The 15,617-nt window shown below is 29.9% G+C and overlaps 2 protein-coding genes and 1 non-coding gene across 3 annotated transcripts in view; 1 reads left to right on the forward strand and 2 right to left on the reverse strand.

The window, feature by feature from the left end:
- Window positions 1-15,617, forward strand: part of LOC125836613 (protein FLX-like 2) — a 167,233-nt gene that overhangs the window by 101,662 nt on the left and 49,954 nt on the right. The gene's annotated exons all lie outside the window — the stretch shown is intronic.
- On the reverse strand, window positions 5,548-5,749 carry LOC125836622 (small polypeptide DEVIL 4). Its single transcript, XM_049515815.1, has one exon. The coding sequence runs from the start codon at window positions 5,721-5,723 to the stop codon at window positions 5,571-5,573; it is 153 nt and encodes a 50-aa protein (XP_049371772.1). The 5' UTR covers window positions 5,724-5,749; the 3' UTR covers window positions 5,548-5,570.
- Window positions 9,695-9,766, reverse strand: TRNAD-GUC (transfer RNA aspartic acid (anticodon GUC)). Its single transcript has one exon. It is a non-coding gene; the product is annotated as a tRNA-Asp (tRNA).

A 15,617-nucleotide genomic window follows, 5' to 3' on the forward strand; every position in this document is an offset into this window, starting at 1 on the left:
AATATTGATGAATACAATAACAGGAAAAAATTACTACTCTTTCTATCTCAATCTATACAACATATTTTTTAATAATCTTATCTTAAAATTATTAGGAATAACTTAACTTTTAACACATAAAATAAAAATGAATTAAGTTTTGATCATTTCTTATTCAACTCATTTTCAATTTTTCCAAATTTGATCCAATCCGTCCATTCACCACCTCTTGTATGAATGCATTGCTGATTTTTACTACTAAAGAATTCAAAACGTACAACAAGTGAATAAATTCTATTGTTACAAGTTATACAATTATAGCAAGTTAGTATTCTCTTCCTTCTTTTTTTTCTTTTGGGACCAAGACATATAAGGACACATTGATTTTGACCAATCTCTGATTAATAAAATAGAGTACAAATTACACGTGCAAAAGGCCACTTTAGATTCCATGACCACAGACATGTACAATGTATATGATCCACTCTATCGTAATTTATATGACATTTTAAATTAATTTTGAACTTTATATCAAATTTTTACGGACATATTTTATAATGATCATAAAAATGTCTAGGGCTACTAGTCACCTACTACAGGAAAATTAATCTAGATGCTTTTGGTATGCATCAAATCTTTCTCAAACATGTATTCCAGTCAAACACGATAGTATAAAGTGAAAATTGATGGAACGAACATTAAATTTGATTTACTCACCTCTAGAGCTTTAATTGAGTGTGTTTGGACAAAAGAAAAAGTAATTAACTGCTTGTTTGTTAGTTGTGGCAAAACGTAATTTATAGTATACAACAATTTAAAAAGGATATATAGGGAGATTAATATACATTCAATATAAGTTTAACATGAGTGTGAATGATGTTATTTCCCTATCACTATATTTGAGTGTTAATTAATTAATGACAATAGCTTAATTATCGCAAAATAATTAGTATATATTTTTAGTAGCAATTAACACTCTTTTGTAAATGGCCCTAAAACCTATAACGATATTGGATTCAATGACAAATAACTAATATCAATAAAGACTTTAGCAGTACACTTTATTAATATGTAGACTTATTACCGTTAAAAATTATTTTTGTTTATAGTGTGCGATAAACTAAGCACATGATCGACTTATTTTTAGTTGTGTTAATCGGTAATGCTTTCATTAATTATTATATAAGAGAATCACAGGTCTCTCTCTACCTTTGATGTATAGAGACTGCTTCATCTAGTGTAATTTCCTCTAGAGTTTGAATAGGGTGGTATATATTATATACGATTATTTATATCTATTATGAAGATAGAAAAGAATCCATGTCCGAAACAATTAGAAGACAACGGAAATAACGAGTAATGCTAAAATTGAAGAGTAAGATAACATATATATTAGCGGAATATAGAAGGAAGACTATGGATCCAAATATGTCTATGAACAAGTTATTTGTTTTTGAAGCATCTCTTTCTTTTATATCAAAAGCTCTCGAAAGAGATGCGAATGGAATTGTATCGCTTAGATCAGTTCCTTTTTATATGGATGAACCTACTATTTAATAAATAAAATCATTCTAGTTCCGAAGCAAAAAAAAACCAATAATATAGTAGCTATAGAAAATAAGGGAATTAGACAATGCTCGACTACTTACTAATATTCTACCCAATATTCGTGACAGACATATCTTCGGATTTGGCTCATCTCCATTACACTTTCTCTCAATTTTCTCAAATATACATTTAGATGGATAACACTTGCCTAATATAATTTTTAAAGGTCAAGATTAAATTAATTTAACAAGCATCTTAACTAGGATTAAAATACTAAATTTGGAAACCATTTTTTAATTATAGTATGCAATATAAGAGGGTGTTTGGATTGATTTAAAAGTTGGTCAAACCTACTTTTGGTAAGTTTTTGATTTCTGAAAGTGTTTGACGAATATAAAAATAACTTAAAATAAGTCAAAAAAATAACTTAAATTAAATTAGGAATTGTTTGACAAGATTAAAAATAACTTAAAATAAGTTAAAAACCAAAAGTAAGTCTCCCCCTATTTATTTATTTTTTTGATTAAATTTATTTAAGTTTGATTTTTTTTATTTATTTAAAAGCTATTTTTTTAAGCCGATCCAAACGGGCTCTCAATCTTCTCACATATTTTGATACTCATTAATTTCAATTTATAAATTTCATTAGTAAACTTTCCTACACCCCCACCCCCTCCCTAAACCAGTATAAATAAGAAAAACGTTTTGCGATCATAAATTTTAGGAAATTGATTTTAAAATTAGTCTGAAAATTGAATTGAAGAAAACATATGAGGGAAGTAACTCTTGAAAGTGAAATAATAGTTCTAATTTTTAATTGACTTATAAAAGTAAACAAGAGTATTGAAATTATCCGTGACAGTATTTACATTCATTCTCTTCCATTTAATTTAATTTAGCTAAGATGGAGAATATATGAAAGAAAGAAAAAAAAAAAGGAAGGAAAGTACCGTGATAGTAAATATAAATTCGATGCTATTAAATAGTTACTTTTTTTTAACATATTAACAAATTTGAATTTGTTTTATCGATGTAAAATTTACAAATTGGAATTAATGCGTATCAAAATATGTGGGGAGATTGATATTGCATATTATAATTAAAAAGTGGTTTGCAAATTTAATATTTTAATCATAGTTAGGATGCTTGTTAAATTAATATAATCTTGACCGTTAAAAATTATATTAGACAAGTGTCACTCATCTAAATATGTACTTGAGGAAATGGAGAAGAGCCGAATCCCATATCTTCCTGTCATGCATGTTCTCGATAAGTTACATGTATATGTGCTATGTTCTGTCCGAAATCTTTGTGGTCTACCTCTACGTTTTCTTATAACCACTATAGTCAATCTCTTACACCTCTTCATTTAAATATCTATGCATCTTCTCTTCACATTTCAGTGTCGCCTTCCTCATATCTTGTCGACCATGGAGCTAGGCCACTCCCACCTTAACGAGAACACTAATTACTAACTGTTTTCTGAAGAGGATAAAAGTTAATTAGCACTCAACATACGTTGGTGTTATATTTACCTAGTACTTGATATAATTGGGAAACCAAGAAACTAATTAAATAGACGAGATAAGATATGTTGGAGCGTAAGGCAATCTAAGTTATATTATTTGTTAAAAAATTAGATGGAATGGAAAGAATATTTTTTAATTAGACAAGCATGAAGGTATTTTGCCATAAGCATAGTTTGATAACTAATTTTAGGCCAAACACCTATACAATCCCTTTAACTTGTTCGTATTTTTCATTTTGACACTTTATCTTAGCCTTATTTCATTTTAACCCTTAAACTCCATTTTTTTATATACCATTTTAACACGAAATACTATTTTAATGATTTCTTTATTTTTATATATATTCTTCAATTGCAACTTCTTATTTTAAATCGACATGTGTCAATTAATTTTAGTTAAAAAAATTAAAAATTAACAAAAAAATATTTCTTTTTAAAAAATAATAATTTCTTTTAAGAGTGTTACGTATTTTTGTGTGAAAAATAACCGATGAAATTGTGTTGGTTTTCTTTCTTAAAAATCACCGACAACCTAACAAAGTCAGTCGAGTTTTAACATTTTTTGGTAGTGTTATTAGCAATGAACAGGAGTCTTTTTTTATTCGTATTGAAGATGGGTTTTTGTTATTCGTATTGATTTATATTAAAAATTAAAAGTGAGTATTTCCGTTAAATTTGGATAGCCTAGATGATAAGAAAAAAAAATAAGTAGTGTTATTTAATTTAATTGAATGTTTAAGAAAGAAAATCAAAGAACTTTCGTCAATTTAATTTCATGTAAAAATACAGAGAAATCTCAAAAAATAATATTATTGTGTGAAAATTTTTATGTTCATTCGCAAATGTTTAATTTTCTTACGAAAATTAACAGGCACACGTTTATTTTTTTAAAATAAGAAATTGCAATTGAAGAACATAAATAAAAAAAATCATAAAAATTAGTATTAGTGTTTAAATGGTACAAAAAAATAGAGTTTAAGGGTTAAAATAGAATAAGGCTAAGTTGGAGTGCCAAAATGAAAAATGAGAGCAAGTTTTAGGGGTTGCATATATGTTTGGCCTTAATTTTAATGGTAGAAATGGAAATATGAATAAGGAGTTTAAGGGTTAAAATAGAATAAGGCTAAGTTGGAGTGTCATTGTGAGTTTGAGTCATCAATGGAGCAAAAGGGATGGAAGCTCATAGGAAGGGTAAAAAAAAAAAAAAAAAGTCCAATAAGAAAGACAAAAAATATATAGTAGCTAGCCAGGACATTTTGGTGTCATTTCACTTGGGAACAAACGCACATGCACTCCAATAATTCTTATCCTTTTTCGCACACAAGTCCAACCATACCGTGTAGAATATAATTTGTAGCTACCAAAAATATATTCATCATTAACAAATATTTTCAATAATATTACAACTTATTATCTCCCCTCTTTCTTTATACTTTTTTCATTCTTAAACCATCAACAAAAGAACCATATATATATATGCCTCTATTTGTAATATTTTACTTAGTAACTTTCTCTATAAATTATTAGTGTTTGGCTCAAATTAAGAATATGGGTGCTTAAGCAATAATTATAATCAATTCAACTCATTTTTATCATTTGAATTATTCTAATATAATACTAATATTATTCTAATTCTGAGCTTGACTCTTACATTCAGAGTTTGTCTCTTCCGGACATAAATATACATATTAATAAAGAGTAATAAAATATTTGCTAGTATTAATTAGTTAATTGTCGTTGAAGGCAATGTCGCTATAAGCTTTAGGACATTTACAAAGAGTGTTAATTGCCTCAAAAAAAACATACTCAGCAGTCAGCGACAATTAAACTATTGTCGTTAAAGATCATTTTTGGTGTTAGCGAAAAACGTCTTCCCATTTAAAAGAAGATAAAAAGGGAAAGCAAAAGGCAGTAACTACTTGCCCAAATTTGTTCTTGTAGGATCAATTCAGAGAAGAAAGATATTGTAGGGGTAGATTTGAAAAGAAATTAGAGTATTATAGTGCGTAGATGATTAAACTGAGCTTCAATATATTGTAAACACTAATCATGGAATATTGGAATTAATTCTAACATTTAAGGTAACTAAATATTTCTCTTTTCTATTTACAATTGGAAACAAAATCGTAAACAGCCGTTTTCGAGCTTGAAGGTCTATATAACTTGAACTTTCTCTTCTCATCTCTCCTAAACTCAGGATTTAATTTCGAATCGATGGAACTCTTTGTCATTCTTCTAATAGACCTTGCAATGTTTTCTTGTTATCTGTTATATTTTCTTCAATGTGTCCTTCTTCTTTGTACTTGGATTTGCTGTACTTGAGCCAAGGATCTTTCGGAAATATCCTCTCTATCTTCTCGAGAGTAGTGGTAAGTTTTGCGTACCTTCTACCCTCCCAGACCCAACGTTGTTGTTGTTGGAACTCTTTGTCATTCTTGGATTGAATTGGACTCCGGCCTTGGCCCTTTTGCTAGATTTTTCATCATTGTGGCTCAATTATTTCTATTTGGGATTATCAATCATGCCAACAAAGAAGCATGACTACACATCTTCTCATTATGTAAAGCCTCCCTCTTTGCTCCTTAAGAAACTTTCCAAGTCTTCTACTTGACATTTTCTTCTTTGAGCTCTCATCATGACTTGCACCACCAACATTGTTCATCTTCATTTCTATTGCCAATTTAATTCTTTGAAATCAAGGTATAGTGTGTTGTGTGAGACTGAGCAAAGTAGTAGAAGAATTAATGAAGTTGGATTTGAAGTGGGTAAAGGAGAAGGTATTTTCTTATATAGAGGATGAGTAATGTGTGTGGTCCAAATTAAAGCATGCAATATTTAACAAAAAGAAAGGACATTACCAAGAAACACGGTCCCCCTCTCCCCCCCCCCCCACCCACCCACACGCCCCAATACACTTGGAATCTAACCTCTGCCCATCTCTAGTCTCTACCTTCTCAATCACATGCCACGTCACTCTCTTTTTAAAGATTTTTTGTCAAATGAGGTTTTGAAAAGATAATTCAAAAAAAGAATGATTATTCTAGCTTTATAATGTCTAAAAATATCGTACCAATCCAATGTGGGATTCCATCCCATTCCTCAACAATTTTTTCTTCATGGAAATTAATTATAATCCTACATAATTTTTCTTCAAAATAATTTCAAAGACCTCCATAGAAGTTTTGCTTTTATGATTTTCATTTGTGCTCTCTTCATCAACATTATATTTTGTGGGCATCATCCACCGGGATAAGTGATGACTTAGTCGGCCATGTAAGCAAAAAGGCTTGCAATATAGTATAGACTATAGTTATATATTACTATTATTTAATAATTACTGCAATTTAATTTCTTTAAATATCTAGAAGCTTAGTAGGATATTTCCTTGAAGTTTCAATTTGTTTTGCTCGTTTTAAATGCACATTAATTAGAATTATTAGATAGAATCTTAGGCTTAAATTCATAAAATTCCATAAACATTAACCTGTCAATTTCCCTTCTATTGTGGCTTTATTTTCCACTCCATCTATTATAATTAGTTAGCTAACAATATGTCACGAGTCAAAAAGTTTTTAGATTAGCTGTACTATATGATCAATCATTAATTAAGAATCCAATATTAAGATAAACTGAGATTACGAGACAAACAGTAGACAGGATAGTCCCTAAATTACTATTAAATTCAACAAAGTTTAACTTAATTTAACAGCATGTTTAGCGAGAACACGACAATGGTTTTACGTACCTTATAATATTTTCTGTCTATCGCGCACGCTTCCCAATAACTTTTCCTCGACAGCCACCATTTCCAAATTCGATTTTTACATTATCAGTATATATAATTAACCTGGCGTTTGAGTGAGTGGGTGGGTGGGTAAGTGGTTAGAGGGGTCCTTGGTGTGGTCAATTTGATAGTAATAATTTAAATACGGAGCATAACACATTGACATAAGATGGCTGAAGAAAAAGAACCTAGAGAAAGAGGAGACAATGAAGATTAAATAACACTCATATGTTTGATGATTTTCAAGGTGTTTACATATATAATATTATAGAAAAAGACATAGTTGTACTGTACAAATGAGGACATGTTGGCACGTGATGTTCTCGTGAAAGACATGGTACCCATCTTCTATTATTCAGACATATTTGTTTCTTATATTATGTCCCATGAAACTTCCTCCTTAGTCCTAATTATAATGTGTGAAGTTACATATCTTCCTAGGAGTAATAATCAAAATGGGATTATGAAGCAACAACAAACAAATCTTTGTATTAATTGTTATTAATCACAGACAGCTAGCTTGGAAATGTACAATCCAGTGAATTAGAGTATGATTACTTATAATGGTGCTATTAGGACTTGTAGTTACACTATCCAAGTTCACTTAATCATATAACTATGAGTATCAATTTGGGATTTGCTATGTCTCCAATCAAATCAAACATCATTAATCAGGAGTGAGGATCAAGTTTAAGGTAGAAATAAGAAGAATAATAAAATGCAAACGCGTGACACAATAATTTAAAGTGTGAACTTTTAGTTAGAGGAGTACACATTTAAAAACTCAACAAATTACATTGGAGTATTCGTAAGTAGTGGCGAATACAAGATTTTTACTATAGGGTTCAAAAAAATAAAAATACAGTATTAAGAAGGGACTCAGAACCTCAATAAATTTTGAACACCTGAACAACTAGGTCAATCTCTATTGTTGTGTTTAGGAAATTCAAATTCTATATATGTGCATAAAAGAATTACCTTGTATATATAATGTAATTTTTTGTTGAGGGGCTTCGATTAAACAACTTCGGCCACCTCCAGATCTACCCATATCAATTAGCTAGGGTGCCCCAATTGGTATAACATGTGGTATCCATAAGGGAGGTCAGAGATTGATTTCCTCAATAAATACATTTTCAGTCGAGCTCGTTGCACAGAGTTTGCCTAATGTGGTTTTACATCTCTGTGCAATTTGTAATGTGTTACTTATTACTCCGTCCTAGTTTATGTGGCACATTAGGATTTTCATTAAGAGTGTCAACCACATTTTTCTTTGGCTGAAATTTCTTTACTAGTCTTTAAATATTTTAAGTTGTTAATTATTGTAATTTATATTACTTTTTACATAATTATCAAATATATAAATATTTTTTCAACAAAAATCTAAAGAGTAAAGACTATATGAAATCACCACCAAAATTCAAAAACTTGAATATCAAAATTCTAACCATGCTATACATAAATTGAAACAAAGAAAATATCACACAAGAGACGTGGTCTACCCTATGCACAGTAACAAAGAGTTTCCCAAAATTAGGGTTGTAAGTTGGCTCACTTAACCAATGGACTATTAAGCACTAGTTATCAAGTACTCGTAATTTCGTTTTATAATATATGTATTTATTCTCCTTGAAATTAACATAATACTGAAATTGAGCTTCTGAAGAAAAAATTGGGTCTTCGTCTCAATTAAATTATTTGTTATATTTTAAGTGGTCCATAAACATTCACGGCTAGTTTGTATTTTATATTTTTAAGGACCAACAGTAACTAGCTGCCAAGGCAAATTTGGGTAGAATTCTGACAATAATTGGCCGCCTTTGACTACAAATTGTACACAAAAAGAACACGTATGTAAAAATAAATAACAAAACAGATTTATATATAAGGAAAATAGTGTTCCAACAAAGTTTCTTCGATATTTCCTCGAAAAATAACAATACATTAATTTGAAACAAGTATATCATGTATATAACTATGTGACAATTAACAATTGAAAATTTACACAAGACGATTTTCCCCCATGCTATTGTTTATGGGGTCGATGTTATCAAATAACCAAGTTCCGAAGATAAAAGTTTATGTGTGCATTGAATAAACCGTTGTTTTTGTAGTACATTTGGACCGGGCTACTAAAAGTGGGCTTGTGAAGAAAAGTTGGGGGCTTCACTGTAGGTGGTCCATAAAAATTCAGAGCTATATTGATTTATTTGTATTTTAAGCAGAGAACAGAAAGTAAATGCCAATTACCAAAGGTAAATTTAGGTTAGATTTCTGACAATTGGATGGCTTTGACTAAAAAAAAAGGTAGTAATAGACAAGAAACACACGTATATATGGAAAAAATAGAAGAACAAAAACACAAGATAAGAAATCCTAGTGGAGGTCCCTGACAAGAGAGAGGACTCCCATGATTCGTCATTGTTAATGTCAGATATTGGAGATGATAGCACGTTTTTGCATTCAAATGGGGTCGGAAAGTATATAGTGTACGCAGATTATATTCCTATTATAGAGATAGAGAGTTGTTTTCGATAGACGTTAATAAAAAAAGTAAGGGAAGTAAAACTATACTGAATAGTAATGTTAACAAAACAAAATGATAAATAAACTATAAGAAACAATAGAAAGCCATAGAATTAAAGTACAAGAAATTGCATGAGCAATACTCCAATTACGACTATGGTCGGATAGTAGCACATTCAAAAGAAAAAGAAAGAGAAGGTTTCTTAATACGTATAATATATGTAAATTTCATACTACATACATATTTTGTAAACTAGATAGTTCAGAGGCATTGAATATAAACAGAAAAAAAAGGATTGGATGATAAAAATGCGAAAAAAAAATATAGACGCCGCTGCCGGGGATCGAACCCGGGTCACCCGCGTGACAGGCGGGAATACTTACCACTATACTACAACGACTTGTTGTTGCAATATTTTCAATAATAAAGTTATATATTGTAAAGTCAATGGACAAAATGGTTTGGGCCTGCTGTAAAATGCTAAAGAGCAGCAAATTCTAATTCTTGAAATTGGATTGAAGAGAGCTAGTACTTTTCCAGAAGGATGCATTTAAAAAAGGGAAAATTGTATGAAATAACAAATTATTAATTCAAATTAAATGTTATAGCTAAAGTTTATTTTAATTGTAATTTATAGACAACATCCCTTTTTTGCCATCTGATTCGGTATACAATTAGCTATTTTATACATTTCGGTATAAAATGTATAAAATGCGTTTGTGTTTGTATAAAGCGAGAGAAAAGTGTATATACAAATATAAATACATACATTTTCATCCTATACACTTATAATTATACAAATACAGATCTTATTATACAAATTACAATGTATAAATGAATTTATACAAAACTGAACAATTTGTATAAATTGGATGTTTGTAGCGAATTATACAAATCAAAAGCTCCATAGCAAACAAAAAATTTACTATGGAGCGCAATTATGCAAACTATAACAAACATAATGATTTTTATGTTTGTTATATGTGAAAGTTGCTCTTTAAAAAATATCATAAAAAGTAGTTAGAGAAGCATTCCGATTAGAAAACAACCTCTTTTCTTTCACAAGACAGGAGATACATTGCATATCTAATTTAATTTTGTTTCCTAATCAACATACGAATTAGATTCAAAACAATTATACAACACACGATTCACATAAAAATTCAACAAAGATTTAGTATCAAAGATTTACTAATTTTTAGTATCAAATGTCAAATGAAATATCTTACAATTTAGTATCAAAGATTTTGCTATTATTACTGGTCTGAAATGTAAAGAAAATATTAAAGATTTTACATATTCAGATTCAAAAATTAGTAGGCTAATTCAAAGATATTTTCCTGGGGCTGACAAATTTTTTATATATGATACATAATTCTAATTATTTTTCATATTAGTTGATACTTAGTAGTAACAAAAACTCTACATATGATACATTCTGTTGTTCTTCAACTTACATGCCGATCCTGTAATTTGAAATTCAATATTTCACACTTATCATAAAAAATGACAAAAAAATTAGGATTGTATTTGTAAAATTGAGTAATTGATACTTAATACCAACATTTGATACATTAATCATAAAAATCAACCATTCCATGTTATAATTTGAATTTTAACCTTTTGATATATTAATCGTAATAAATCAACAAGATATATCAAAATTTAGGGGTTTTGTGTAACAACTGTACATTACAAACGAGATACATAATAATTTTTCTTTAATAATAATGTATCTTAATTTAAAGCAAATAAGAACATGTGAATACAAAAAAAAAAAAATTAAAAAAAAATACTAAACTACATACACTAGATAGTGTAGGTCGAGATATGGCAGGGACAATATGTCTACTCCTTTTGTTTAGTGTTTTTGTTACTTTTGCTTTAGGTGATGCATCATGCATGTACCTCCTTTTTAGCTTTTGTCTTCTTTGAACTTTGATTTGTTATTGTTAGAGGATCATGCAACCTTTTAGACCTATTTTCTGTCCAGTTTGAATCTTCATAATCAAATATTTGATTAGTATTAGGTGTGACTATTTGAGTAATCTAAATACTAAACGAAGGAGGATCCATAAAGTATCACACAATCGATGAAAAAAAAATGAAGAAGAAGAAGAAGAGTCTACCTATTGAAAGCTTTGAAATTGGTTGAATGGAAAAAAAATCGTTTGAAATTCATATTGGGAAGAATGTAATAACCGAAATGAATATGCGGACAAATTGGGGGAGTGAATTTAGGATGGGAAATGTGGGTTGGGGGTTCTTGAACATTAATGTATCTGGGTTTTCGATTTTGTGGGAAAAGTAGGATTTTTTGTATTTTTTTGATAAGGTAGGAAAATATTGAGAGTATGGTAACTAAGTGTGTTTACTCTAGTAATTTTTGTGAAGTAGCTATTAAAATGCTTGAATGGCAATGACAGAAAACAAATTAAAGTATTGGGTTAAGGCAATGGAGGAAAATAAAATAATTATTTTGGCATTTAGAGAAACATATATTAGAGTGAAGAGATTGACCTTTTGAAAGGTTTTTTGCATTGAGTGTAATGAAATATTTTGGTGAAAAGGGAAGAAGAGGATTCAAGTGCTAGAGATATTTAACCATTACTCATATCATAGGTTGTTTTCGTTAGAGGTAAAGTTTAAATTTTTATGTATTTGATTTTACATGATTTATGTTATTTGGACTCATCTATTAACTCTAAGATTAAGATGAGATTTTTTAATTTTTTTTTTAGTTTTATTCAATCGTAGTCTATTTAATTTATTGAGTTCGAAATAAATTATTTGTACGTATTTAATAGATATTCGGCGCATAACATTTGAAGAAAAGTTGTTGGCTTTGGATATATTGTAACTTGTAAGTACTGTCTTACGATAGATTTTTGATTTTTTTCCCGCTAAGAACGTCTCATTTCAGGCCTTTATAACTAAGTAAATAGTTTCAGTGGTGTAATGAAGACATCATTTGTTTTAGAAGACTATTTAAAATATCGAGATGAATATGCGAACCGAATATTCACAGTTTTTTGACATTTTAGGTACATTTTTAGCTGTTATACTCATTTGAAGATGAACGTTTTGTTTAAGTGGGGGAAGAAGTAACAACATGTCCCGTCGTTTTGAGTGTTTGGATCATATTTTCCTAATGACACTTTCTATAGGCTTAAAATGTGAATTATGATTTGCAGGTAGAGCCGTCAAAATGGGATTGGCTCGCTAGGCCGGCCCAATCCAACCCTTGAATTAAATAGGGTTGGTGCAAATAAATTATTTATGGTATTACCTAACATACAAAAATAATTGGGTTTAAACACAAACATTTCTAAGTTTATCCAGCATAATGAAAAAAGGAAAAATACCCTCATACGGATAAACAAAGCATCACTTTTCTGGAGCTTAAGATCATTTTTTTTTGTCAGCTCTGGTCTAGTTTTTGCTGCCTCCTCGTCGTGCTTATGAATCCATGTCTCAATTGCTATCCTCAAAAATTCAAGAAGTGATACGACTGGCCGCCTCCTTGCTAACCTGTTAACATTATTTAAAAGATTCGGCTATGTTTGAAGTTATGGTCCATGTTTGCTTACATTTTGAATGAGCCCTTGACCACTTGTTATACCCGATATCGAATAAATAACCTCTTATGATTGTGTCTACCTGGTCGATTCTTAACATAAACTCCTCAAATTGTTGTATTGTATATGCCTTTGCCATGGGAAAAAAAGCTTCTTCAAATCTTCAATATTCCTATGGAAGTTCTTCAAAACATTGAAGCGTAAGTGTCATATGCAAGCATAATGTTTCAATACAGGATATACTCTTGCAGTTTCTTTCCATATGCTCTCATTTCTATCTGACATAAAACACTTGTGTTCCCTTTCTCCATATGCCTCCCTAAATCGTTCAAAGAACCAGGTCCATGATGCATCATTCTCAGAATCCACTATGGCGTAAGCAAGTGGAAGTATGTGACCTGATGCATTATTTAAAAAAAAATTCATACAGATCGAAAACACAACTTATATAATAATTATATTTGCATATAAATATCAAGATTCAAATAATACCACTTGGATCCATTGTGCTTGCAGTCAACAATGTACCACCATATGCGCCTCTTAAGGCTGCCCCATTAATCACTACAACTGGCCTAGAATACTCCCAACCTCTAATAGATGGTTCTATTGCAACAAATGCATATAAAAAACTCTCACCTTCTGTTCTTTTCAAGCTCAAAACAGAACCAGGATAGGTCTGCTCCAAAATGTATAGAAAACCTGAAAGTTTTTCAATTGTTACAATTATTTTTACAATTTGATAACTAAATATTATAACACAACAATATATCATTCGGATACAAAATGCATACCAATTAGATACAAACTCCAGTATAATTTTGCACTTTCATAACTACATATAATAAAATAGCACTATATAAAATAGGATACAATCTGGATACTAAGTAGATACTCAATGGAAACCAATCTAGATACAAACTACATACCAATTGGATACAATCATTTGCTTCGCTACAATGTATATCAATTTAGTTCCACTATTAATTTTTAGTTTGATATCAATTAGACATAAAGAAAAATAAATAATTAAATTTAGAAAAAAACTGATAGTTTAGCATATGACTCAGCCGGATCTCCACGCATCAATTTTTTTTAGCTCGCTAGGCCAACATGTATGTCAGCGAAACATCATGTAATTTCAACATGTCTTCGACTTTATCTTTCAGAGTGTATACAGTTGCTAGATCAACAAATTTATCTAATATCATAACAGCTACAACACTAGTGAATCCTTGACGCCTTGCATAAACTCTATCTCTAACCGAACAAGTGTGATCCCCACAGTATTTTCGGATTTTGAAAAACCCCGATTGATTCAAACTTGATGAATTCAATAGCCATGAACAATTTTCAGAAGGATACAAGTAATAGCTGTTTCAAAAAAATAAAAAAAGATTAATAAAAATTTTATATATCAAATTCATACCAAAAAACTACACATATAAATAAGCAAATAAATTATTACCAAGAAGAACTGGAACGAGATAGAAGAAATCAAAATATTTTGACAACTTCATAATGTTGCATCACCTCAATAAGTGTGCCCTTATCTTTGTAAATCTGATTTTCAGTAATCAACATATTATTAAGTTCACTGATTACTTCATGTCCTTCATCATAATTTTCATCAACAACTCCATCAGAATTCATTCATATCAAATGGATTGAATTATTTGAGTATAAATCCACATTTGTTAGTGGTCTACTAACATCACAATCTCTTCTATCCATAATAACTCCAGATTCTGGATTATCTATAGTTATATTCTTCAAAGTTATTGTGGATAGAAGAGATTGTGATGTTAGTAGACCACTAACAAATGTGAATTTATACTCAAATAATTCAATCCGCTTGATATGAGTGAATTCTGGTGGAGTTGTTGATGAAAATTATGGTGCAGGACATGAAGTAATCAGTGACCTTACTAATATGTTGATTACTGAAAATCAGATTTACAAAGATAAGGGCACACTTATGGAGGTGATGCGACATTATGGAGTTGTCAAAATTTTTTATTTCTTGTATCTCGTTCCAGTTCTTCTTGGTAATAATTAATTTGCTTATTTGTATGTGTAGTTTTTTTTTTGTATGAATTTGGTATATAAAAGTTTCATTAATCTTTTTTTATTTTTTTGAAACATCTATTACCTGAAGTGTCCTTCTGAAAATTGTTCCTGGTTAATGAATTCATCAAGTTGGAATCAATCGAGACTTTTCAAAGTCCGAAAATATTGTGGGGATTACACTTGTTCAGTTAGAGATAGAGTTTATGCAAGGCGTCAAGAATTCACTGACGTTGTAGATGTTAAGATATTAGATAAATTTGTTGATCCAACAACTGTATACACTCCGAAAGATATAGTCGAAGACATGTTGAAATTACATGATGTTTCGTTGACATACATGTAGGCCTGACGAGCTAAATAAAAGGCAATAAAATTGTTGCGTGGAGATTTGGCTGAGTCATGCTAAACTACCAGATTTTTTCTGAATTTAATTATTTATTTTTCTTTATGTCTAATTGATATCAAATTGAAAATTAACAGTGGAACTAAATTGGTATACATTGTAGCAAAGCAAATGATTGTATCCAATTGGCATGCAGTTTGTATCCAAATTGATATCCATTGAGTATCCACTTGCTATCGAGATTGTATCCAATTTTATAT

The sequence above is a fragment of the Solanum verrucosum genome, unplaced genomic scaffold (genome assembly GCF_900185275.1).
Source record: "Solanum verrucosum unplaced genomic scaffold, falcon-dt-bn FXZP01000278.1, whole genome shotgun sequence".
Taxonomy (NCBI): domain Eukaryota; kingdom Viridiplantae; phylum Streptophyta; class Magnoliopsida; order Solanales; family Solanaceae; genus Solanum; species Solanum verrucosum.

What these genes read in the sequence shown, in the direction of transcription:
- LOC125836622 (XM_049515815.1), bottom strand. Translation starts at nt 5,723, where the DNA reads ATGAAGATGAACAATGTTGGTGGTGCAAGTCATGATGAGAGCTCAAAG.